General features: G+C 50.6%; 1 protein-coding gene and 1 pseudogene across 1 annotated transcript in view; both read left to right on the top strand.

Moving 5' to 3' along the window:
• Window positions 1-798: 798 nt before the first annotated feature.
• Window positions 799-27,359, top strand: part of LOC128583500 (immunoglobulin lambda constant 1-like) — an 87,126-nt pseudogene continuing 60,565 nt past the window's right edge.
• The window catches only part of LOC128583485 (immunoglobulin lambda-1 light chain-like), a 69,265-nt gene continuing 55,663 nt past the window's right edge, over window positions 13,758-27,359 (top strand). Inside the window, exons 1-2 of the mRNA XM_053587689.1 lie at window positions 13,758-14,079; window positions 14,198-14,503. Of these exons, the coding sequence (XP_053443664.1) occupies window positions 13,947-14,079; window positions 14,198-14,503 (439 nt within the window). The 5' untranslated portion in view covers window positions 13,758-13,946. The remainder of the gene's footprint in view (window positions 14,080-14,197; window positions 14,504-27,359) is intronic.

Raw genomic sequence — 27,359 nt, 5'->3', positions numbered from 1 at the left:
ATGAAACCACAAAGGCGGGTGGTCATTCAACAGACAGCCTGGTAGTAAGTGATTCAGAATAATCCTAATGACACCAAACAGTATATAGACAACATGACCAGGGTCTGACCTAAGTGAGTTGGGGCTACAGGGACAGTTGGAGAAGGAGGAAGATGATTCCTAGGGTCCTCCCATGCTGGCTCAGGCATGATCTGTCATCTCGGCTGCTCCCAGCTCAGTCCCATGGCCAGGCTCCTGGAAGGGGCACAGCGCTGCTGAGCCTGGCCCGGGACACACCACAGCCAGGGCGGTTGGGACAGTAGACATGGGGCCATTTCCCAGGAGGGTGACTGTGATCTTAGGCCTTGGAGGCCAGGGCTGATTTGTTGTCCTGAGAAGCAGATGGAGGAACCTGGAGCCCACCCCTGGCTGCTCAGTCCCTGTGCTAACCCCATAGCTGGTTGAGTGACATCCCTCAAGGAGGAGGCCCATGGGACATGAATTTGCATAAACCCCAAACACACACTGCCCCACAGGGCGTGAGAGGGAATAAGACAAGCCTGGGGAGCCCATCTATGCTGTGGGCTCAGAGGCAGAGCTGTGGGGGTGTCACCATGGCCTGGACCCCTCTCCTGCTCCCGTTCCTCACTTTCTGCTCAGGTGCTGTCCCCAAACTCTGCCCCAGTCTCTGTCCTCACAGGATTCTGAGCCAGCCTCTCTGGACCCTGAGTTCAGCGCAGCACAGCCTCAGGGTGGGACCCTGGGGAATGGCTTCTTCAACTTTAAGCCCTTCTCCTGTCCTCTCTTCCAGCTCCTGGGCCTCTGATGAGCTGACACAGCCACCCTCAGTGTCAGTGTCACTGGGAGGGACAGCCAGCATCACCTGCTCTGGAGATGTACTTGCAAAAAAATACACTCAGTGGTTCTAGCAGAAGCCGGGCCAGTCCCCTGTGCTGGTGATGTATAAGGACAAGGAGCGGCCCTCAGGGATCCCTGAGCGGTTCTCTGGGTCCAGCTCAGGGACAACGGTCACCTTGACCATCACTGGGGTTCAAGCCGAGGATGAGGCTGACTATTACTGTCAGTCATGGGACAGCAGTGGTAATTATCCCACAGTGACACAGACAGATGGGGAAGTGAGACACAAACCCCACGCTCCATCTGTGTCACCCTCTCCCTCCATCCCTAGTAGGTCTATGGACACAGTCATGAGCAGGGCTTGCCCAGGTCACCTGGACCTGAGACTCCTGGCTGCCTATCCCTCCTGCCCTCCAGGGCAGCTCTGCAGAATGTGGGGCAAGGGTGGATTTAGGGCTGGCAGGCCCAGCTGTCCTGTGAGTTGAAGATAGAGGGTCTGAGTGAAAGGACAGACAGAGGGTGACATCTAAGTGATCAAGAAAAAGCCCGAGGGACAAGCAGGGCTCTCAGCTGTGAGTTCAATGCCCTCAGAGCTGTGTCCCCTGGAGGAAGCCTCCTCCTCTGCCACTGACGCCTCCAGAGCAGCAGAGCAGAGGCAGGGGGAGGGGAAGTCACATTTTTGCTGGTCGATCCCTGAGGACGTTAAACATTTCTCATGCATCATGACAGGGTCTAGCCCCTCAATCAAGCTCAGTGTGATGAAGACAGGGCAGTTAAGCACCAGACCCAGGGACCTAGGAAGGACGTGGGGGACACACAGATGAATGGTGTAAGTGACAGCTCCCAGAGATGAGAAGGGAGTGGAGATTTCAGGCCAGGTTTTTTTTTTTTTTCTTTTTGTAGAGACAGAGTCTCACTTTACCGCCTTCAGTAGAGTGCCATGATGTCACAGGACTCACAGCAACCTCTAGCTCTTGGGCTTCAGCGATTCCCCTGCTTCAGCCTCCCGAGCAGCTGGGACTACAGGCGCCCGCCACAACGCCCGGCTATTTTTTTGTTGCAGTTCAGCCAGGGCTGGGTTTGAACCCGCTACCCTTGGTATATGGGGCCGGCGCCCTACTCACTGAGCCACAGGCACCACCCTCAGGCTAGGTTTTTGAAAGGTGAGGGTGACCTACCTGGGCTGGAGGGCTGGGCAAATTCCGTAGCTTGCCAGGAAAGTTAGGGTCCTTTTGTTTGTACTTCTCTCTTGGGGGTGGGGCTAATGAGGTCCTTTGTCCGTAGGAGGAGAGGGGCAGGGAAAGGGGGAAGGGAAGGGGAAGGGTTTGAGTAGGGCTGCAGTAGCCCCCAACATTGGGCTTCTTAAAAGCAGAGGAAGTGAGATTCTCTATTGTGGCTTAGACCTGTAGGGAGAGGAAGACTTGCCCTTTTCCCCCTGAAAGTTCTCTGAAACATCGACTCACAATTAAGGCCAATTAATAAGAGATGTTTACACCAAATACCATGTGCGTGGGGAGAATCATAAGAGTGATTACCCGAGGGCTCAGTGATGGTCAGACCCCTTTATAGATGCCTTTTAGAAGGGAGACTGTGGAGCGTGGTGCAGACAGCGGGTGCCAGGGAGGATGACTCGGTGGGGGAAACAGATTCGTACATTAAGCTGAGAGACAGGTGCTGTGTTTTAAATGATTTGGGCCGGTTCTGCTCACAGAACAGGGGAGGAAAGGAAGGAGAGGGGGAGGAAAGGAAGGAGAGGGGGAGGAAAGGAAGTCAGTTGCCCCCACTTTGATCTTTTGATCAGGTCCGTCCAGTTTTATTAGATGGAGGGAAATCCCCTCCTAATGGTTTCCGATCCTGAGTGGCTTTTAATTCAAAATATTCTTTATGCCAGAAGTCATCTTTGGGGTGAAATTTTCTTAGCTCCTCAGACCAGAGCTTCTGAAATTTCCATGAGCTCCCAAATCTCCTGAGGGGTCTTGCTGAGAGGCAGATGCAGCCTCTGCAGGTCTGGTGGCCAGAGACCCTGCCTGTCTGCCAGCTCCCAGGTCAGCCTGGTCCTGCTGGTCCTCCAGGTACCAGAGTTTGCGTGGATGGGCCTCTTTCACCCTCCTCACACAGGCACGGGTGAGACTCACCTGAGGAAAGTCCTTCAAGCACTGGTGACTTTGTCCCCCTTACACTCCTGTGTGCTGAGGAGGTGAGATCAGACCCCTCCTGAGCTTCTAACTTGCATCCTGGCCCAGGGTTCCCCATCACCTCCCTGGAACGGGACATCTCTGAAGTTCAAGATTGAGGCCATGTGGTCCCTCCATGTGGCACAGTGAGGGCTTGGGAGCATCAGCTCACTGAGGCCACTTGGAGCCAAGGCTCAGACCCTGCCTGTGGTCTGTGTGCTCAGAGACACTCTTGGTCTGCTCAGCAAGGGTAGCTATATATGATGGACAGCTGGCTTAGTGTCCACGTGGGGACAATTCAGGGGTGTCACCTTGGGATCCCTGCCTCTAGCAATCTTTATCTACTTCCTACTGGGGCAGGGCCACTCTTTTCATCTTCTGAGACTTTTACACTTTCCTCCCATAACAGAATGAAGGACAGTTGAGGTGACTGATTATGAGTTACTGCAGGATGCAAATAATTTGAGGTTGGCCTGGCTGATGTGGGGTCAGGCTCAGTCTGCAACCAGCATTTCTGAGCCCAAAGGGAGGCAGGTTTTTTAGCTATTGAAGACACCTTGCCACTGCCCCACAGATTACCTTGGCTCCCTGCCCCTCATCTCTCTCCTGGGAACCATCCTTAGCTGTTTAACACTAAATTATCCTTCCTTGTTCTTTTTAAAAGCCCCTTTCTCAGGGAGGCCACACAGGGCCTGAAGACTAAACCAGAGGCCCTTGCTGCTTCTTCTCACTGCCCCTTGTGTTATGCTTTTAACACGTGACATCTCATTTAATGCCCCTGTCATCGGTCAGCCTAGCTGTGTGAGGCAGGGACCCTGTCTGAGCACTGCAGTGACAGCATATTACAGAGGTCAGGGATGACTCACATTTGAACCTGCAGAATGTGCTTGTGGAGCAGGACAAGACTCGAGACCTTGTGTGTCCCTCCTTGTGAGGGCCATGAACACGTCCCATCGACATCACACTCAGAGCTGTCCGTGCAGTCAGGATGCCCCTGTCTGCCATCACACAATGATGGGACATTTCCTTCTTTCATTCTTTTATCTTTTTTTTTTTTTTTTGTAGAGACAGAGTCTCACTGTACCGCCCTCAGGTAGAGTGTCGTGGCGTCACACGGCTCACAGCAACCTCTAACTCTTGGGCTTACGCGATTCTCTTGCCTCAGCCTCCCCGAGCAGCTGGGACCACAGGCGCCCGCCACAACGCCCGGCTATTTTTCGGTTGCAGTTTGGCCGGGGCTGGGTTTGAATCCACCACCCTTGGCATATGGGGCCGGTGCCCTACTCACTGAGCCACAGGCGCCGCCCTCATTCTTTTATCTTGATGGGACTTTTCTGAATGGTGTTTTCTAAGGGTTCCTTAGGGAGGGGTCACCCCAGCACAGGGCTGTGCATCTGGTGACAATCCCAGTTCTCGATGCCATCACCACGGCTCACCTTGTACAGGGCAGGGGCACAGGGAAACTGTCATCCCAGAGTCCAACCCTTGACCCTGACAGGATGAATGGTTTGATCCCCACACAGCTGCCAGTCTGAAAGCTTTAGCACGGGGATGGCTTCCTGAAGGGGCCAGTTGTGTGTGCAACCTCAGGGATGTACCTTATGGAACAGTAGCCCCGAGAATGGCCTCCAATTGGCTGGAAGAAAGCGGTGGGGCTGCTGCACAGAGGGCAGCCAGAGATGGTTTAGCAAAGGAACAGCAGAACAGCCATTTTCCATTCTTTTGGTGGCAGCCCATCTACTTGCAGGTTTTCTCTTTCCTTTCCTTTCCTTTTTTTTTTGAGACAGAATCTCACTGTGTTGCCCTTAGTAGAGTGTCATGGCATCACAACTCACAGCAATCTCCAACTCTTGGGCTTAAGTGATTCTCTTACCTCAGCCTCCCAAGTAGCTGCGACTACAGGCCCCTGTCACAATGCCCAGCTATGCTTTTTGTTGTTGAAGTTGTCGTTGTTGTTTAGCTGGCCCAGGCTGGGTTCAAACCCGCCAGCCTTGGTGTATGTGGCCGGTGCCCTACCCACGGAGCTGCAGGTGCCGCTGCAGGTGCTCTTAATAAACCTCTGCTAGTAACTCTGCTTGGCCTGGTTCTTTTTGGCACCTCTTCACCTTTCAACAAATAACAACCAGTCCTGCTAGATGGGGTCCACCCATTGCAATAGGACCTCATGGTAACTAACTGTAAGTGTAACCACCATACTATTTCCATGGACTGTCCCATTCTGTGGTCCAGAGGGTTAGGACTTCAGCACATGAACTGGAGGGACTGTAGAATTCCAGTCCTGCAGTGTCATTATTATGGGTGGGGCCTCTTCCTTGGCTCTGCAGATTAAACTTGCACCACCAAGCTCTCAGGTGGGGCATTACCTGACAGCCCAGAATGACCTGTGGGCCTCTACAAAATGGATGGTCTCTCCTGAACCTTGAAGGGCAGCTTTTCATGTTGTGACAGATCCTTCTGCTTTGTAAGGAGGGGCAGATCACCACGTTCATCATCCTGAGTGGAAGCTCAGGCGGCTCCAGGGCAATCACAGTGCAGTCTCTGCTGCTATGATGTGTTCATCACCAGCTGTCAGGGTTCCCAGGATGTCCAGGGTCCATCCGTGCTCTCCGACCATCACCGGAGTGAGCACATCGCTGACACGTGGACAAGCGTGTCTGCCGGGCTCCCAGCCACGTGCTCAGCTCATTTCTCCAGGGGGTGGGGCTCAGTGCAGCTGCTGCCCTGACAGAGAACCTCCTGCCCACTCTGACGCTGAGATTATCTGCTTCTCTTCTTGGACAGCAGGTGCTGGGTGTCCTGCAGCCTGTTGCTGTTGAATGTGAAATATTCCACACAAAACTTTTCCGTTTTCTTCCCTTGCCTTCATTTTCTACCCCCAGTGCCTTTGCGTAATAATAAGGATGAGGATGAGGTTAGTGAAGGGAGGGGCACTAAACATTCACACGTGTTTAAGTCACATCAGACACTACTCAAAGCACTTTGTGTTCCCTAAATCCTTCAGTCTCAGCCATGAGAAAAGCATTTTCATCACCACCCATTTTACAGCTGGGGAATCTGCAGTGCAGAGCCAAGACAAAGAGAGGAAGAGCAACTTGTCTGAGGTCAGAACTGGACAGTGGCTGACCCAGGAGAAGAACCCTGGGTCTGCTGCAGGAGGGAGAGAGGGGAGTGGGCCCACCTCTGCCCCCAGCACGCAGGGAGGGCAGTGTACCTGGTTAGACATGACAGGGTGGTGAGGAGAGGGACTGGAGAGCTGAGATGAAGTGGGAGGAGGTGAGGCTCAGGGTTGGAGCAGGGCAGGGAGGGGCTGGAGAGTCAGGCTCTGTGCACTGAGTCTCCTGGATGGAGCCTTTGAAACTGTCCTTACTAACTGATGAAAGTGTCCAAGGAGAGGATCAGGGTAGGGTCCCCAAAGTCTGTAGTAGAACAGGCTTAGCTAAAATAATGATAATAATTTGCCACTGTCCCCCCCGTTTGGTTGGTAACAGTCACTGCCCCTTGTTGGCCTGTAATTCCTTCTCTAGAGGGCACAGCTGGCAGCCATAAAGATTCTCAACGTCTCTGTGTAGTTAACCTCACCTGTCTGGAACCTAGGGGCAGTTTCTGAGATATCTTTCAGGTCCTGCATTCCAATGGCTCGGATGACCCACGCAGACAGCGACCCATGATGTCCACCCTGAACCCAGCCAATTAGCAGACCCTGGCTGCCTAACCCTCTACTCACCTGTCTTTTAAAACCCTGCCTCCCCAGTACTTGGGAGGCAGATTTGAGAATTTCCTCCCGTCTTAGGTGGCTCCTGTGGCTCAAAGGAGTAAGGTGCTGACCCCACACACCGGAGGTAGCGGGATCAAACCTGGTCCCAGCCAAAAAAAAAAAATTCCTCCTGTCTTTCTGCTTAGCACTCTGTGGAATAAACTCTTTTTTTTTTTTTTTTTTGGAATAAACTCTTTATCTGCCATAAACCCTGCTGTCTCTGGGCACCATCTTCTGGGGCAGTGCTGTGTGGCAACACCTTGACCCCACTCCCTACGGTCTGTGGCCTCTGGGAAATCACATCAGCTCCTGATGCTGTTCCCCATCAGCAGACCACAGGAGAGACTGTGCTGTGAGCGTCAACTGCTGCAGGGTTATTAGGAATGGCCTCTCAGATGGAGGGTGTCAAACCTCAGAATTAAGCTCAGAAGTAGTCATCCTGCACCAACATGTAGGATGCAGGGTGACATTCCTCCTGTGGACACCAGGGGACACTGTGGCCTTAGTTTGTAGACCCTGATAACTCAAGTCCCCTGGTAAAGCTCAAGTGCAAAGGGCAGGACTCATGATTCCTTTGAGCTCCTTATTGTCAGGTGAAATCCACTCTGCCCTCCTGACACCCTGGCCCTTCTTTTGAACTTGGGGAATGACCAGCATGACGCCCTCAGGCTCAGGTCTCAGACTAAGGCTCAGATAGAACCCCTGCAGTTGCAGATAGATCTTCATTCTCTGTCCCCCTGGGCAAAGGGAAGGAAGTGGATTTGCATGAAGAGACTCCCCCTTTTCTGATAAGAGAGGCCTGTAGGCTCCTCCTCTGCTGTAGGCTCAGAGGCAGAGCTCTGGAAGTCTCACCATGGCCTATACCCCTCTCCTCCTCCTCCTCCTCACTCTCTGCACAGGTGCTGCACCCTGGTTCAGCCCCCACAGCACCAGGGGTCAGCCTGGCCATGGCCTTCAGCTCAGCACAGGGGATACTGCAGAGTGTGGGGCCCTCTGAGAATGAGACCCTCTTCCTCAGAGTCACCTGTCCTGTCCTCTCTTGCAGGCTCTGTGGCCTCCTCTGAGCTGACTCAGGTACCTGCAATGTCTGTGGCCTTGGGATAGATGGCCAGGATCACCTGCCAGGGAGACATCATGAGAACCTATGTTACAAACTGGTACCAACAGAGGCCAGGCCAGCTACTATGTGCTGGTCATCCATAGTAGCAGCAAGAGGCCCTCAGGGATCCCTGAAAGATTCTCTGGCTCCAGATCACAGAACAGAGCCACCCTGACCATCAGTCGGCCCAGGCCCAGGATGAGGCTATTACTGTCAGTCATCTGCACACAGCTATACTTCCCACAGTGGTCCAAGTTCACGAGGAAGTGAGACCCACACCTGTCTCTGCACTGACAAGTTCTCGCTCTGTTATGAAGATGCTTCCTCTGCCCTGTGCGGAGGGGCCTTCATGTTCATGACCTTGAGAATTCTCTCCTCCCACCTGCCTCTCCCCTCCCACAATGCGATTTGCAAATCAACCTGCTCTCTGGTTGATGTTCTACTGCAGGGCCGGCTTCCTCTCAGTGTGACGGCTTCCTCTCAGTGTGACGTGGTCCTTGAACAGGCAGCTTTTTCTAACTCTTCAAAGTCAGGAAGACAGTGACCAGCAGGTGTCTACTCAGGGCAGCTCCTCCAGTTCTCAGGGAAATCCCCCACCCGCATTGCAGCCTAGATCCAGTTGTCCAGGTGTGACCTTGTCTCATTAACTCTGTGTCCACCACGCTCTAGGAAGAATGGCCATGTTGATGGCTGTTTCTCTGCATATCTCCTAAGTGACAATATCTCAGGATAGATCTGCAGATGTCACTGAGGGCATGAGGACAAAGGGAAGGATTAATTTTTAGTGTCTTTGTCTTTGATTGATATGCAGGGGGCTGAGGGGGTGAGAATTTGAGTGAAAGTAGTTATATAAGCCCAGCCCCTTAGCCTCTCCTCTCAATTCATTTCCTGGAAACAGTCATGGGGAGTGTCTCCACCTCAGGGTGGGCTCTTCTCAAATGCTCCTTTGTTCCATAAGGAAGAGGCATTTGGTGAGTCTAGCCCTTATTTCTCAGGGATAATCAAGATTTCAGATTTCCAGGTAGAACCAAAGCACTTTCTAGCTGGAATCCACATTACGAGGAATCACTCAGTTCACACATATACAAGTGACTATGTGAGAGTTTGATGGACTCCCAAGTGAACCTGGGCTTACCCTGTAGAAATTATGGTAGGGTGAAAACCCATCCTGGTTAGCGTGTGACACTCCTTGGTTTTCTTACTGCAAATTTCAAGTCTGGGAATAGGTTCATGCCAGGAAAAGCAAGGTAGTTGGTCACCTTACCCAATTCAGCTTTTCTCACGGTGTCCACAAAATTCGGGTATTTTTCCCACTGCTTTTCCATTTGCTTTCTTATTTTTTTTTTTAAGAAAGAAAACCTTTTTTTTTTAAATTTTTATTTTCATTTATTTATTCTTTTTTGCAGTTTTTGGCTGGGGCAAGGTTTGAACACACCACCTCCAGTACATGGGGTCGGCGCCCTACTCCTTGAGCCACAAGCACCACCCTCCATTTGCTTTCTTATTTACCCTTGAGAAAATTCTTTTTTTTTTTTTTTATATTTTGTTGTTGTTCTTTTTATGGCCAGGGTTGGGTTTAGAACCCACCACCTCTGGTATATGGGGCCGGTGTCCTACTCCTTTGAGGCACAGGCGCTGCCTGAGAAACTCCGGGCTTTGATCAGGTTGGGCTGGAGCAGAGACCACAGGGATCCCTGAGGAGACGGGTCACAGCCCCTGTGGGAGGGGCCTCTGTTATAGGAGACGCCCCTGTGGGAGGGGCCTCTGTTGTAGGAGACACCCCCATGTGGGCGGGGCCTCTGTTATAGGAGACGCCCCTGTGGGAGGGGCCTCTGTTGTAGGAGACACAGAAAGGTGTCCCGAGGCTTGGCCCCATGACCGTGTGAGGCTGGGCAGAGGCTGTGCCCGTTCACAGGGTGTGTGTCCCTGAGACACCAGTAGGAGGCCGAGTGAACTCTGCTCAGCTTTTCCTCTGACACTCAGCGAAGTCTGCTCCTGGAGTCCGACACCGGGATTGGGACCATCACAGGACAAGTAGACGAGCCATTCCTTAGGCTGCCGCCACTGCCTCTTCCAGGATCACGCCCCTTAAATGTCCGGAGCACGATTCCCTCTGGAGAGGTTATCACTGTATTTATCACAGGGAGTTTTATAAAGAAATCCTGTAGAGGGGCAGTGCCTGTGGCTCAGTGAGTAGAGTGTCAGCCCCATATACTGAGGGTGGGTTCGAACCCGGCCCCCACCAAACTGCAACAAAAAAATAGCCGGACGTTGTGTCTGTAGTTCCAGCCTGTAGTTCCGGCCTGTAGTTCCAGCTACTTGAGAGGCTGAGGCAAGAGAATCGCCTAAGACCAGGAATTGGAGGTTGCTGTGAGCTGTGACACCAAAGCACTCTACAGAGAGCGACAAAGGGAGTCTCTGTCTCAAAAGAAAAAAAAAAGAAAAAGAAAAAAGAAAAGAAAAGAAAAGAAATACTGTAGCTAACCTTTGTTTGAACAGGACTGTGCCTGGAGGTGCAACAGCCTTGTATATGTGGAGACTCAAACAGTGAAAAGCTCTGCCTGCGTTTTCCCCAGGTACTAACTCTTTCTTTGTAACATAGAGAGAGAGAGAAGGGTCACTTTAGTTAAAGGTGATTTGGGGTGATCATCATCACAATGTCCACCAGTGATTTGCTGTCCAAGGGAACCAACATTTCCCCTCATGGATGACTGAATTCCTGAATTACACGCCTCCACTCATTTTTGTAGCACCATTCAGGTTTTTTTTTTTTTTTTTTACTTTTTATAAAATTGCTATTGTACAAAAAAAATTGCTAATGTACAAGAAATTATTAGATCAAATTATGCCTGAAAGATAAGAAAATAGACATTGATTTTTGTCTATTTTGAATTTGTTTGCTGTGGCTTATTTATTATTCATCACTTTTTGTAAAAATATCATTTTTACCTCCCTGTTGGTGACAGTTGTGCCTCTTGCTTAGGAGTCACTTCCTTGGCACAAAAATCCAAAACCAAATTAAATAAGAACAGGGCCCCCTGCAGCATGGGGAGTCCTGAGGTTGCTCCTGGAGGTACCAGAACACCACACAGAGCAGAGGTGGCTGTTTGTGAAGAGCAGAGTCTGTCTCCTGGGGAAACACACAGACGCCTGGAGTGCATAGAGGAGTCTCCAGTCAGCCCATGACACGGGATTCAATCCCCAGGCCCCTGAGTCCCACACAGCGGCTGGGTGATTTCTGGGCAGCTGTCACCCGTTATCATTTTAGTAAGATCTTAAACAATAGACATTATTACCTAATGTCTAAAACAATAAACATGTTCATGTGTAACACAGATGCAAACAATAGTCTTCAATGCCAAACCATCACTGCCCCCTCCCCCTCCTGTCCTCACCTACCCCTTTCTTCAGCCTCCTTGGGGCCACCAGGCAGCTCAGCTCATTCTCAGCCAAACACCCCCTTTCTGTGACCTGGAGCATGTCTCTCACATGATATGAACAGTGACGCGAAAGGAGTCTCAGGGCGGCACCTGTGGCTCAAAGGAGTAGGGTGCCAACCCCACATGCTGGAGGTGGTGGGTTCAAACCCAGCCCCAGCCAAAAAACAAACAAAACCCTGAAAAATAAAATAAAATAAATAAAGGAGTTTCCACTGAATATTCACACCCATAGTGTCCAGGCCATTCCCTGAGTGGAGATTTCCATTTTATCTTTTGCAGCCAAATTCACCTCTTTCTGGAAAAACGCACTAGGTTAACCATTTCTCTGTGAATGGGGAGAACATAATCCCCATTCACAGAGGGGCTGTATGGAGGGAGCCCCGCACTCCCCAGGAGGTGGTCTCAAAGTGCACAAAGCTTGGCAGTAGGAAGAAGGCTCCTTGTCCTCTGTGATATCCAGATGTGATATCCAGATGTGCCCAGAGCAGAGTTCGCTGGAGCTGAAGCCTGGAAGCCCACCCCAATCCGAGTCCCCAGGCCCGTGACCCCCACGCATGGGGCACTCCCGGCCCTCCCTCCCTCATGCTGCAAAATTTCCTTCGACATGTCTGGTTGCCAGTGTGTCTCTTGCTTGTCCCTTGCTGTTGTTATGCCCAGATCTTGAAATCCCTCACAAAGACCACTAAGGAGCTGAGTCCAATGCAAAAGCAAAAGAGCCGTTTATTCACAGACTCGAGTCTGGGCTTCTCATTCCTGCCACAGCAGGAGGGCAGAGAGAAGCCCTGACCCTCAGAGGGAAGAGCAGTTTTAAGGATACAGAAAAGAAAAAAGCCGGAGGGGGGGGGAGTAGGGGCTTAGGGACCTAAATAATGTTTGAGTTGGGCTGATTGCTTAGGGGAAAGATTTACTACTACTGGGGCCGAGGGCGGGGGCTGTTATTGAGGGTGGGGGCTGTTATCGCTAGGGGCAGACACTCTGGAGCCCAGGGGTGGAGGAGGAAGCAGGTTGCCTATCACCTTTGGTACGCAGCTGTAAATTGAAGGCTGTGGGGCAAAGTGGGGTCAGTGAAGGCTGTGAGACAAAATGGAGTTAGTTTTAACAAATGGAGTTAGCTTGGTCCTTTCACTGTCACCCAGGTTTGTGACTCACCTGCCTAAATTGACACCTGTCTTTTCCTCAGGCCTGAGCCCAGAGCTGCCTCAGGAGCACAGACCCAGAACAAGTCAGTCCTGGGATCAGGTAGGATGTCCTGCGGGGAGGGTGAGGGCCTGCTGTGAGCACCAAGGCCAAGCAGCTGGAGGGAGCTGGAAGCCACCAGGGAGCCTGGGCCTGGGCTGGAGGAAGAGAGGGAGCAGAGCAGGGACTTCCAGCCCCACTCAGCTGCCACCCTGGGGCTAGGACCCTCTCTCTGAGGCCTGCAGGGGCAGCCGAGGCTTGGATTGGGGCAGGGAGTCACATGGGTCACAAGGGACTCTGCAAAGTTCTGAGGCTGCCTCCCCCACAAGAACACCTGAGTGACATGCTGGCCACAGGTGTGCCCTGTGTCTGTGGTGCCCTGTCGTGATCTAGGGCTGGGAAGGGGAGCGAACCATAGTGGAATTGGTGGGGAATGAGGAACATACAGCATAAGAGAAGACACGGAAACCAAGGATGAGATTGGGAGGGCTGACGGAGCTGATGGTTGCAGCCAGCCCCAAAGCACATAATCAGCTTTATGTTATAGTATCTTTACAGGGTTGTCCAGAGGGAAGTAGCATAGACAATATGGGGAAATAGCATAAACAGAAGACATAATTTTGGTCCTACAGTACAATTGGAAAATATAAATGACTTTAATAAAAACAAATCATCATGTTAATGGTTTCTACTCACTTCATTAACGAATGATAAGAAGTAAGAAGGGCAAGAACTGGAGGATCTCAGGATAATTGATGAAACAAAGGAAGAACTACATGATTTAGTAGTGTCTACTGAACTTCATTAACATGTTACAAGATCACGAGGGTCTCTGCATAGTTAACTGGACAAAGAAAGGGCTCCGTGACTTCTGGCAGAGAGAGCATGAAGACAGGAAACTGGCAGCTTTGAGAATGGAGGAGCAGAGTTGGGGGCTCATTCTCTGAATGTTCCCCAGGCTGGGAGGGCTCTGCCAGTCTCACAGCCTGCTCTGCACAGTGCCTGACACATCCTTTTCAGGAAGGACAGATAAATGCCTCCAGGCCACATATTGCTGTAGAAGTTGGGGACAAATGGATGATGAGGCCTTGTCCTAGCTGAGGGGAGCCTGGAGAAGGCTGAGGGAGAATGAAGGGACCCCAACTTGGCCTCTAGTGCTTGTCAAGATTAGATCCTCCCAGTCACTATGAGGCCCTGTCCTCACCTCACCCACTCAAAGTGGAGATAGGGCAGATCCTGACACCCTCAGGTGGGAACCCCTGGGGTTCTCATACTAGGAAGGGCAGTCACTCCTGGGTCTGGCCCTATATCCTCAGTATCCTCAGAGGCTTTGATCTTAATTTTTAAAACCCTCATCAAGGAGTTTCAATCCCCACTGCAGAGCCGTGCTGTGCAGGAACATAGGAGTCTCAGAGTCCAGAACAGGGCAGAGTGCGGGGAGGAGGCAGCTCAGGGCACAGATTTGCATGGAGGCCCCTCCCCTGAGCAGGGATAAGAGAGGGTTGGCCAGGCCCAGGGGTGCTCTCAGGGGCAGCGCTCTGGGGGTCTCCACCATGGCCTGGGCTCTAGTCCTCCTCACCCTCCTCACTCAGGACACAGGTGACACCTCCAGGGAAGGGGCCTGGGGGACCTCAGGCCTGTCCCTGTTTCTGCTGCTCCTGAGGTTCCCCTGGGGCCCAGCACTGACTCACCAGCCTTTGTTTTCTTCTCTTTTCAGGGTCCTCGGCCCAGTCTGGCCTGACTCAGCCTTCCTCCATGTCCGGGTCTCCTGGACAGTCGGTCACCATCTCCTGTACTGGGACCAGCAATGATGTTGGGAGGTATAATGATGTTTCCTGGTACCAACAGCGCCCGGGCACACTCATGAAACTCCTGATTTATGATGTCAGCACTCGGCCCTCCGGGATCCCTGATCGCTTCTCTGACTCCAAGTCTGGCAACACGGCCTCCCTGACCATCTCTGGGGTCCTCGCTGAGGACAAGGCTGATTATTACTGCTGTTCATACAGGAGTGATGGCACTTTACACAGTGGGGCGAGTTCATGGGGAAGTGAGACCAAAACCTGCTTTGAATTCACTCAGGTCCTCACTGCTAAGCTCAGGCTTTCATTTGTTCTGTTCTTTGATATTGTTTTATTTGGAAGTAATTTCATGTTTAAAGAAATTTTGACAAAAATAGTATAAAAGACTCCTTAGTCATCTATTTTGAGAATACCCAATATTTCCCATAATGCTTTCCCATAAATGCTTTGTTCCTCTCCTTCTTTTTGTGTATTTATAGATACATATTTTTGGATATCTGAGTTATATATGTACAGATATAGTCATCATTCGAAACACATATATTTGTTTGTGTTTATATATATCATATATACACACCCACACACACAGGCACATGCATACAAAGTTTATTCATTGTCTAAACCACTTGAAAGTATGTTGTATCCATAAAGCCCCTAGCCCCAGGAGGCCCCTGTGGCTCAGTGAGTAGGGCACCAGCCCCATATACCCAGGGTGGCAGGTTCGAACCTGGCCCCAGCCAAACTGTAACAACAAAAAAAAAATAGCTGGACATTGTGGTGGGTGCCTATAGTCCCAGCTACTTGGGAGGCTGAGGCAAGAGAATCGCCTAAGCCCAAGAGCTGGGGGTTGCCATGAGCTGTGATGCGACGGCACTCTACCGAGGGCAACAAAATAAGACTCTGTCCCTAAAAAAAAAAGCCCGTAGCCCTTTATATTTTTGGAAGGAATATAATACATGTTCTACAAATTCACCATTTGTAAAAGATGAAGGATGTGCAATTCAGTGGCTTATGCACATTTATGGGTATACACACCCCTTAACACTCTCTAATCCCAGCCCATCTTAAGACCCATAACTGAAGCACCTCCCCCCCACAGATGTCCCCACACCTGTCCCCACTTCCTCTGTCTCATCCCATCCACACTGTGTGATTCTGTGGAGGTTCCCGTGGTGGGCAGACCCCACACCCTACAGTAGGTGGCCCTCTGTCCCAGCTTCTTTGACTCAGCATAATGTTTTGAGGCTCACTCACACAGCAGCATCCATCAGAACTTCATGTGCAGTTACCACAGATGTTAACCTGTGTGTGAATGTGCCACATCTGGTCAGCTCCTACCAGCTGACCGGCTCTCCTTCAGCCCAGGTGTCTTCTTCCGTGGCCATCCAAGGGCAGAGTGTCTGTACAGGATTGAAGGCAGGAGATCTTGCCGACACCATGACTTCCCAAGAAGAAATTCAACTGTAATATTCATTGTTAGGAACAACATTGGGAGAAGGCGGGTCTTGATCCTGCTCTCACCCTGAGGCCTCCCAGGAGTTCCCCCGTGGGGTGCACCTTCCCTGCTCCCCTCCTGCCTTCTGAGAGGCACTGGCTGTGTGGCAGTAGCAGGGAGGGATCATAGTCCCAGCTCGGTGTCACCAGGGCAGCAGGAGAGGCTTTGCCTGCCCCAGGCTGCGTCTGTGTCTCCTCCTGTCTCCTTCAAGAATTCTGAGTGACCTGGTGACCATGACCTCCAAAATGGGGATGAAGTCTCTCCTCTCTCCTTATTGCACCTGTTCACGGAAACCTTCCCTCTTCTAGTTGTGTTCTGAAACCCTCCCTACATAGTCTGCCAAACTACAAGAATTCAGGTCCAATCTATTTTAATTTTGTCTATTTATTTTAGTGTGAGATGTATCATACCTAAATAAGAGTCTATGAGATGAACAGTTAGAATTATGAAAGACTCGAAAATGCATCCTGTGTCCTCCCTACATCTACTCACCCAAATCACCCCCCATGTCAGTGCTCACCTGAGCAGGCTCCAGCTTGTGCCCAATCCCTCTGTCTCTTTCCTTTACCTGATTTTCAACTGAGCATCATCCCCTAGGACACGTCTAGTGCTGGGCCAGTGAGCAGCCACCAGCAGAAAGGGAGGACAATGTGACTGAAAGAACCAGACTAGCGCCATCTTAAAAGTTTCACTTTCCCACCCCCCGCCATTTCACTCAGTAAATTTCACCTTTCAGGCAAGTCCAGGTGATTGCCCAGAATCATGAGATAACTGCCCACCAATCAGGGAACCCTCCCCCCACCTAACCAATCCAGAAGCACCCCCTTTGTTTCAAGCTGTGCACGCCCACCCACTGCGTGGGACCATAAAACCCCCCTGCTCCAGAGCTCGGCGCTCCTGGCTCTGATCCGTTGTAACAGAGACCCCGGGGTCCAAGCTCGAGGTTGCAATAAAACAGCTTTTTTGCTTTTGCATCGGACTCGGCTCAGGTCAGTGTCTGGCTGAGCGCCCCGTGAGGTGACCAGAGCCTGCTTGAGGATCTAACCAGCAACTGACCCGGGGGAAAGGGCAGAGACCCCCTCCCCACTGTCAGGCATCTGCCACTGTTGGGCTCTGTCCAGGTACTGGGCATCTCCTAGGAGTTCTGTGCAGGCATCAAGTGATCCCTAGCTTCTTCTTTGCTCAGAATGCTTCTTGAGGAATATTCTAAGATCCCTTCCCTAGGAAGTAGAGAGGGAGAACATTTTAGAAGCTGAGGGGGACATGGGTCATGGTTCACGACCAGGACATCGTGGTGCGGAGAAGAGAGTGCAGAGATGAAGCTGGTAAGACTCTCCTGCAGGGTACATGTCATCTTTTCAGATCACACCAGTGCTGTCAGAAGTGTGTCACTGTCAGCTTTTCCAGAAATTAGCTGCACCTGAAAAACAGGGGAAGCTGGCTCAGTGGCTCATGCCTGTAATCCTTGCACTCTGGGAGGCCAAGGTGGAAGGATTGCTTGAGCTCAGGAGGTCTAGACCAGCCTGTGTAAGAGTGGGACCTCATCTTTGAAAAATACCTGGGTGATGTGACAGGTGCCTGTCGTCTGAGTTACTTGAGAGGCTGAGGCAAGAGGATCACTTGAGCCTAAGAGTTTAAGGTTGCTGTGAGCTATGACTCCATGTCATTCTGCTGAGGGTGACAAAGTGAGACTCAAGGAAAAAAATAAATGGGGGGAGAAGGGAACAGTGAGTGGAAGGGGCTGGTCAGAGAACTCGGCATCCACAATCACATGGGTCCCTGGAAGTGACCCCACTGTCTAGTCTTCCTGTCCCCAAGCAGAGAAGTGTGTGTGACCCCCGTCCAGAGGAAACCCTGACAGGTCTAACCTGAACTCAGCCTCACCACCACAAGGGGCAGAGGATCCAGACTCCCACCTCCTCCCTAACTCTCAGCCTTCTACATCACACTCACCATCACTGCCCCAGCCAGAGGGCTGAGCTTCCTACAGGCCATCTCTGGTGGCTCTCACCACACATTTGGGAAGGAGCTGTGACATCAGATAATGAAACTCACTAATTCATGCTTTAAAAAGTGCTGCCTACCTCGCTGCTGAACATTACTATGGTCACCAGATGGCCAAGGGGAGGACTTCTGAGGTCACTGCAGTGATAGTCCTCAATGAGGCCTGGAGTACTTGTCCCAGGGTGAGTTCCCATACTCACTGGTCACTCCTTGGACCATGACAGTCCTGATGGCCATTCCAGAAAGAGTCCCAAACTTTCTTTGAAGGGTGGACTAGGTGTTGGCATCCCTGCATGGCTTCCCGAGGGAGAAACCCCACCGTAACTGTGGGATATTCAGAAATGAGGTATGTAGCCCTATTCTAGGGTGAGTCTGTGAACTTCATTGTCTGACCTCATGTGTTAGGACTAATCTAGGTAACTCTGGTCCCCCTGCTCCCTCCTTCCAAGTCTGTGCTGTTCCCTCTGCTCATGTCTCTGACATTCCTGTTGGTGGATGTGTGTTCTTAACACTTCCTGAAGTTGAGCGGAGTTTCAGGGAGGAACAGTCAGGCCTGTGTCCGTCACGTGCAATGCAGCCACTGAAGCTGTCTTCACCTGTTGCATTTTGACTGTGACCCATATGAGTGTGGCTCTTTGGACATGGGTTACCTCCTATGCTGTGATGTGAGTCCTGCTTCCTCAGCGGGCAAGAGAAATTCATTGGTGCAAATGGTGCAGTGAGAGCAGAGGGGAACAAGTGAAAGGAAGTTCATGGTAGACTCTTCAGGGAATAAACTTCCACTGTCCAGGTTTTGTTAACAATTGAGCAGTCACTGAAGCTCAGAGAAGGCTCTACAAGCATCTTTTTCAAAACAAAAATGAACTTTTGAGCGCCATCTTGATCGTTCAAACTCATTGAACTTCTTGAACCTTTTAGCTAATAGCTTCCAAGAGGATTGCTCGGTTATGTTGCCCGTATTTCTTCTGTTTCTTCGTCTTTTGAGATTGAATGACAAGCATAAGGCATCATGCGTCATCCCAGGTCTGCCCCCTATGTTTCTCTTTGCTAGGGGGGGATCTTTTTCCCCCTCTGTGCTTCACTTTCATTATGTTCTGTTGCTTTGGCCTCAAAGTCCCTAAGGTTTTCTTCTGTCGTGTGTAAGGTGGTTTCAGCAGCACTAGTTTGGGTTTACTGTTTTTTAGCAGCTCCACTTTATTTTCTCTTGTATCACTGACTGTTTTTCAGGTCCTTTCTTACCATTGACTTCAACAGTGTTCTCTCTTGTTTCCTGGGTCATTTTGTAGTAGCTGCTCTAAAGCCTCTTTCAGATAAGACCACGTGTTATCTCTGCCTAGTCACTTGTTGATTGCGTCTCCTATGTCACTTGATGTGCTCCTGCTTTCAGTATGTCAGGGGATTTGGGGTTTTATCCCAGATTATTTCATGAAACTATGGGTCCTTTACATCATACATTGACAGTGGAGTGAGGGCAGGCAAAGTGCTAAGGGGAGGAAGGTTCAGGCTATAAATTCCAAACCGTCTTCTGTGGAGTGTGTTTTCCACATGTGTTGGATTTGACTCACCTTTGCTCTGGTGCTCACATCTCTCTCGTGTGTGCAGCACTGAGTGCTCTCCGTAGTATCTGAATAGGAGTCTCCCTATTACTTTTGCTCTCCAAGCCTTTCCCATCCCATCTATGCCCAGATCCATGCACACACAGGAATTCAGATACGAGGTACACACTGGAGTTTTGAGCTCACCCCAGAGCACACTCTCTTAGTGTTTTCAAATCCCTGGGCTTTTCCTGGTTGGTCCCTTTGTCCAAACACAGGAACTTTAGTTACTTTGCAGGACAGCAAGTTTCTTTTCTTTCTTTCTTCTTTTATTATTGTTTTTTGTAGAGACAGGGTCTCACTTTATCACCCTTGGTAGAACCTCACAGCTCATAGTAACCTCCAACTCCTGGGCTTAGGTGATTCTCTTGCCTCAGCCTTCTGAGTAGCTGGGAGTACAGGCGCCCGCCACAATGCCCGGTTATTATTTGGTTGCAGTTTGGCCGGGGCCGGGTTTCGACCCACCACCCTTGAAATGGGGCCGGCACCATACCCACTGAGCCACAGGTGCCACCAGCAGCAAGTTTCTTAACGAACCCTTTTTAGGAGCCAGTTGTCAGGAGGGAAGGAAAATGCCATTGGGTATTGTGCTGCCCTCAGGGGAAAACAGTCTTTGTAATAAAAATGGAAATTTCTTGTTAATTCCAGTGTCACTGCTACCACCGGACAGAGTATATGGGAGAGTGTAAAATGGAGAGAGAGAAAATAAGGCAAAACAAAGTGTGAATTTTCCCACCCATAGTGATCATCAAAAACGTCCCCTCCCTCCCCCCAGTCTGATCAGCAGGGCTGTCCTGGTCACCTTCTGTTTTCAGGTTTGTGCTCCTTTAGCTGTGGGGCTGCCCTGGACTCAAGGCACAGGCACCAAGAGAGACTGGAAACCCCACAGTAGTTCTGTGCCATTTGAAATGCTGTGTCATTTATGTGTGATTTAATTGTCCTGGCTTCAAATGGCTGCTTCATGCACTTGCCGTGGTTTGATCGACGGTCCCAGAGGGGAGACAGGGCAGCGTGTGTTCCAGTGTGCAGTGGAAGCTGAGCTCGTTCATGGTCATGGGGACTGATGGTATTAAAGGAATTGTACCACTGGCAGCAGGAAAAGAAAACAGGGAAAGGGAAAAGGTGCAAACGTATTAGAGGAAATAAACGAACACACGTATTCGCTGAATGTCTGTGCTTGTTCCTCAGCGCAGGTGGGGGAGTCAGCCGGGCGGGGCCTGTGGGGTGCTGAGATGGGGGACCCAGAAAGCAGGACGCAGTCATCTCCCTGATGTTTATGGGAGATGAATCAGAGTACAATGAAATGAAATGTTCCCATCAAGCCGAAGTTCTTAGAAAGTGTGACTGTGATGTTCACAGAAAGGTGTGGTGTCCACCTCCCCCTCCTGACCTCTGGTCATAGCCCCTCGGATCACCACCCTGCAGAGTGGACCTGGCCGTCCTCATTTCCCAGGCTGAGAACCTGAGGCCCAGAAAGGACAAACCCCTGGCCACACCTGGGAGGGTGTAATTCAGAGACACAGACTCAGGCTCAGGACTCTGGCTCTGCTTGGGACACCTGGTTCCTCCTGTGTCCCCCTCGATGCCGCACAGGGCCTGTGGGTGGGTGGCCTGAGGTGACTGATGTGCTTGGGGGATTCAGTGCTGCAGATGGTTCAGCACAAACGGTGGGAGCAGGGATGGGGACCGTCTACAGCTGGGGAGACCTGACTCAGCACCATAGCAGGTGTTTCCACAGTGTGTGAGGCTTCATTTCCTAATAGTGGAGAGCCCCAATGTGCCTGTGCCCAGAAGAGGGCACTGCAGGGCTGTCCCAGGCCTAGTCAGGCCACAGAGACATGGTCATCTCACAGCAGAGACACTGAAGGGCCAGAAGCTGACTAGGATTGTTGTGCCCAGTCGAAATCCCCCAGAAAGACCACCAAAGAGCTGAATCCGATGCAAAAGTAAAAGAGCCGTTTTATTGCAAGTTTGAGCTTGGACTCCTGGGGTCTCCATTACAATGGATCTGAGCCAGGAGCCCTGAGCCCTAGAACAGGGGTATTTTTATTGGATAGCACAGCAAAGTAGGTGTATACAAGTTAAACAAAGGGATCGCTTCTGGATTGGTCACTACTGGTCCTGCGTATGGCCCATTCCAGGAGGCAGTTTCTGATTGGACGCTGATGACTCAAGGCCCCCAAACCAGCAATTCACAGTGACTCATTGGTTTTAGACAAAATGGCTCTGAACCTTAAGATGGTATCGGTCTGGTTCTCTCAAATATGGCATTGGTTTGGTTCTCTCATTCCCCCCTCCACTTGTAAATTAAAGGGCCCAAGTAGTGGGAAGTCAGCACATCTTTCCCTCCCATGTGAAACACATGTAAAACATTCAAGTTGCTGCCATCAGAACATGCAATTAATGAATTTCAACCCCCTGTGCAGAGCCCAGGGCTGAGTGGGGGAGGAGGCAGCTCAGGACACAGATTTGCATGGAGGCCCCCTCCCCTGGGCAGGGATAAGAGAGGGCTGGGAAGGCCTGGGGGCGATCTCAGGGGCAGCACTCTGGAGATCTCCAGCATGGCCTGGGCACTGGTGCTCCTCACCCTCCTCACTCAGGGCACAGGTGACACCTCCAGGGAAGGGTCCTTGGGGACCTCAGGGCTGACCCTTGTTCTGCATCTCCTAAGTTTTCCCTGGGGCCCAGCACTGACTCACCAGCCTGTGTTTTCTTCTCTTTTCAGGATCCTGGGCCCAGTCTGGCCTGACTCAGCCTTCCTCCATGTCGGGAGTTCCTGGACAGTCGGTCACCATCTCCTGTACTGGGACCAGCAATGATGTTGGGGGGTATAACTATGTCTCCTGGTACCAACAGCGCCCGGGCACACTCATGAAACTCCTGATTTATGATGTCAGCACTCGGCCCTCTGGGATCCCTGATCGCTTCTCTGGCTCCAAGTCTGGCAACACGGCCTCCCTGACCATCTCTGGGGTCCTCCCTGAGGACGAGGGTGATTATTACTGCGGTTCATACAGGAGCGGTTACACTCTACACAGTGGGGCGAGTTCATGGGGAAGTGAGACCAAAACCTGCTGTGAATTCACTCGGGTCCTCACTGCTAAGCTCAGGCTCTCATTCGCTGTGTTCTTTGATACTGTTTAATTTGGAAGTAATTTCATGTTTAAAGAAATTTTGAGAAAAATAGTATAAAAGACTCCTTAATCACCTATTTCGAGAATCCCCAATATTTAACATTTTCCCATAAATGCTTTGTTCCTGTCCTTCTTTTTATGTCTTTATAGATACATATTTTTGGCTATGTGAGTCATGTATGTACAGGTGTATTCACATAAACACATATATTTGTCTGTGTTTATATATACCATATACACACCCACACACACAGGCACGTGTGTACAAAGTTTACTCATTTTCTTTCTTTCTTCTTTTTTTTTTTTTGTAGAGACAGAGTTTTACTTTATGGCTCTCTGTAGAGTGCCGTGGCCTCACACAGCTCACAGCAACCTCCAACTCCTGGGCTTAAGCGATTCTCTTGCCTCAGCCTCCTGAGCAGCTGGGACTACAGGCGCCCGCAGTTTAATCATTTTCTCTCTTTTTTATTTTGAGACAGAGTCTTAGGCTGTCGCCCTTGGAAGAGTGTGGTGGCATCACAGCTCACAGCAACTTCAAACTCTTAGGTTTAAGCAATTCTCTTCCCTCAGCCTCCCAATAGCTGGGACCACAGGTGCCTGTCACAATACCCGGCCATTTTTTGGTTGTAGTTGTCATTGTTGCTTAGCAGGCCTTGGCCAAGCTTGAACCTGACACCTAGGCTTATGTGGCTGGCACACATATCTCATTTGGCAGGGCTCCCAGTTCATTTGTTTTCTCAATCACTTGAAAGGATGTTGCATCCATAAAGCCCCTAGCCCTTTATATTTTGGTGGGAAGTATAATCCGCATTCCACAAATTTCACCATTTAAAGATGTGCCATTCAGTGGTTTAAGCATGTTCGTGGGTGTATACACCCCTTAACACTGTGTAACCCCAGCCCATCTTAAACCCACCACACTAGCACCTCGCCCCTTAGCTGTCACACCCTGTCCCCACTTCCTCAGTCCCCTGCCATCCACACTGTCTGTCTCTGTGGATGTCCCCGTGGTGGGCAGCCCCACATCTGGAGTCCTACAGTAGGTGGCCCTGGGTCATCTGCTTTCTCTCAGGATGTTTTCCAGGCTCACTTACACAGCAGCATCTATCAGAACTTCATCTGTAGTTTTCACAGATATTAATCTGTGTGTGAATGTGGCACATCTGGTGAGCTCCTACTGAGAAGGCCAGATGGGCCCCATCTTGCACTCTCTCATCCCACAATCCCCACTTTCTTAAGACCTGTCCCTGGGCACTTAGGCCTTGCAGAAATGGGAAGTGTTAAATAAACTTACCCTGTGGAAACAGGGCAGATTAGCCCAGGATGCAGGCCCTTGTAAAACACCAGGGGGTTCTCTTTAATGCTGGATCCCAACCTGCCCTCTGCTCAGGATGCAGGTCATTGTAAAACACCAGGTGGTTCTCTTTGATTTTGGAATCAGACCCCCTGCCCTATAGAATTAAATTTGCGGTTTGAGTCTGTAAACTGCTTTGCAGTAGGAATTCCAATCCCCTCCCCAACTGAAAGAAGGGTATAAAAAACCTATACCTGTGTAAAGGGGGCCAAGAGTTTGAGGATATGACTCCATCTTGGTTGGCTAGCCAAGAAAGGACGCTAGACCTAATGTGAACTCAGAGTGTGGGCGTTTTCTCTCGCATTTGGGCACAACACAACCAGCTGACTGGCTCTCCTTCAGCCTGAGGTGTCTTCTTCTGTGGCCATCCAAGGGCAGAGGGTCCATACAGGATTGAAGGCAGGAGGTTCTGCCATCACCATCATTTCCTAGGAAGAAATTGAACTATAATATTCATTGTTAAGAACAACCCTGGGAGAAGGGGGTCTTGGTTCTGCTCTCACCCTGAGGCCTCCCAGGAGTTCTCTCGTGGGGTGCATTTTCCCTGCTCCCCTCCTACCCTCTGAGGGGCACTGGCTGTGCAGCTGGAGCAGGGAGGGGCGGCAGTCCCAGCTCAGTGTCACCAGGTCGGCAGGAGGGGCTTTACCTGCCTCAGGCAGCGTCTGTGTCTCCTCCTGTCTCCTTCAGAATTCTGGCTGAAATGGCCACCATGACCTCCAAAATGAGGGTGAGGTCTCTCCTCTCCCCTTATCCTTACACCAGTTCATGGAAACCTTCCCTCTTCCAGATGTGTTCTGAGACCCTCCCTATACAGTCTGGGAAAGTACCAGAATTTATGTGCAATGTATTTTAATTTTCTCTATTTAGTTTACTGTGAGCTGTATCATACCTAAGTAAGTTTGTATGAGATCAACAGTTAGAATTTATGAAAGACTAGAAAATGCAAACCACCTGCGCCCTCCCTACATCTACTCACCCAAGTCACCCCCCATGTCAGTGCTCACCTGACCAGTCTCCAGCCTTGTGCCCAATCACTCTGTCCCTTTCCTTTACCTGATTTTCAACTGAGCATCATCCCTGAGGACATGTCCAGTGCTGGGCCAGTGAGCAGCCAGCAGGAGCCAGCAGGGGAAGGAGGGACAATGTGACCATCTCAGGAGGCCCTTCACTGACTCAGGTCAGTGTCTGGCCCAGCACCCCTGTGAGGTGACCAGAGCCTGATTGAGAATGTGACTAGCAGCTGACCCTGGGGGAAAGGGCAGAGACCCTCAATGTTAGGTATCTGCCACTGTTGGACTGTGCCCAGGTCCTGGGCATCTCCTAGGAATTCTGTTCTGACATTAAGTGATTCCCAGCTTCTTCTTTGCTCAGAATGTTTCCTGGGGAATATTCCACGATCCCTTCTCTAGAAGGTGGAGAGGGAGAATATTATGTACACCGATGGGGACACAGCTCATGGCTTATCACCGTGACAAGGCTGGTGTGGAGACGAGAGTGCAGAGAAGAAGCTTGGTCAGACTCTCCCGCAAGGTACATCTCAGCTCTCCAGATCACACCAGTGCTGTCAGAAGTATGTCACTGTCAGCTTTTCCAGAAATGAGCTAGACACTGTGACCTTAAAAAAATGAGGAGGGAAGCTGTGTACTGTGGCTCATGCCTGTAATCCTAGAGTTCTGGGAGGCCAAGGTGGGCAGATTGCTTGAGCTCAGGAGTTCAAGACCAGCCTGAGCAAGAGCAAGACCCCATCTTTGAAAGATAGCCTGGCATTGTGGTGGGCACCTAAAGTCCCAGCTTCTTGGGAGGCTGAGGGAACAGCATTTCTTGGCTCGATGCCTGTGGCTCAAGCGGCTAAGGAGCCAGCCACATACACCTGAGCTGGTGGGTTCGAATCCAGCCTGGGCCCATCAAACAACAATGACGGCTGCAACCAAAAAATAGCCGGGCGCTGTGGTGGGTGCCTGTAAACCCAGTTACTTGGGAGGCAGAGGCAAGAGAATCACTTAAGCCCAGGAGTTGAAGGTTGCTGTGAGCTGTGAGGCTAGGGTACTCTACCCAGGGCTATAGCTTGAGGCTCTGTCTCAAAAAAAAAAGTATTTCTTAAGTTCAAGAGTGTGAGGTTGCTGTGAGCTATGACGCCATGGCATTCTACAGAGGGAGAAAAAATGAGACTCTGTCTCAAAAACAAAAAAAATGGGGGTGGGTGGGAGGGATCAGTGAGTAGAGGGGTCAGGTCACAGAATTCAGCATCTGTAAGCACATGGGGACCTGGAAGTGCCCAAGCTGTGTGGTCTTCAGACCCCAGCTAGAGAAGTGTGTGTGACCCCCTGTCCAGAGCAAACCCCGACAGGTCTAAGCTCTGGACTCAGCCTCACCACCACAGCAGGCAGAGGATCCAGACACCCACCTCCTCCGGATACTGCCCCACCCAGAGGGCTGAGCTTCCTACAGGCCATCTCTGATGACTCTCACTGCACAATTGGGAAGGAGCTGAGACATCACACAATGAAGCTCAATGATTCATCCTGGAAAATGTGCTACCCACCTCATTGCTGAATATTTCTATGGTCACTAGACCACCAATGGGGGGACTTCTGAGGCCACTGCAGTGATAGTCCTCAATGAGGTAGGTAGCACTTGTCCTACATTGAGTTCACAAACTTACTGCTCACTCCTTTTACCATGAGAGTCCTGAGAAAAAATGTTCTAAGTTTCTTTGAAGGGTGGATAAGGTGTTAGCATTGGTGCAGAGGGAGAACAGTAGTTGAAATAAATAGGAACATTTCCTCCTAACTCCACTGTCACTGTGTTACCAGGCCAAGAGGGTCTGGCCTCCTGTCCCTGTCAGCCAGCATGCAGAGACTGGGATAGGTCCACCTATCTTTATTAGCAGAAGGCCAGCGATCTCGGGAATAGACAGAGTAGCCTGTCCGAGACTGCTCTGTTCTTCTATTTCCAAAACTCAGCTTTACACATAAAAGTTAAAAGCAAGAAGATTTCTAACCCTTATCTGAAGTAATAGTAATTAACACTTGTCTTAACAACAGCATTGCCATAGCCCATGGCCCATAATAAACAGTAATTGACACAACACATGACCCATATAACAACATTCCAATTCAAAAGTTAATCTGTTAAATCGATTGCTCTATATTACTAAAACATATACCTTCAGGTTAAAGCTGAATTTACAAAACCGCAAGAAAGGGAGACACAAGGTGAAGGTCAGGTTGGATCTGAAACCGACCAGCCCAGCTGTGTCCCGTGCCCTCCCCTCACTGATTCCATCTCATTCTCACTACAGGTGCTCTCAGGTTCTGCCACCACATAGAATGTCCAGGAATCCGCAACACGGAGAGAGAGGAAACAAGGGAAAACAAAGTGTGAATTTTCCCAGTCCACCGTGATCAGCAGAAACATCCCCCCCCTTTCCCCAGACTGATCAGCAGGGCTGTCCTGGTCACCATCTGTTGTCTGGTTGGGACCCCTTCAAGTGTG

The sequence above is a fragment of the Nycticebus coucang genome, chromosome 4 (assembly GCF_027406575.1).
Source record: "Nycticebus coucang isolate mNycCou1 chromosome 4, mNycCou1.pri, whole genome shotgun sequence".
Taxonomy (NCBI): Eukaryota; Metazoa; Chordata; class Mammalia; order Primates; family Lorisidae; genus Nycticebus; species Nycticebus coucang.
This window is presented reverse-complemented; position numbering and strand designations above follow the sequence as displayed.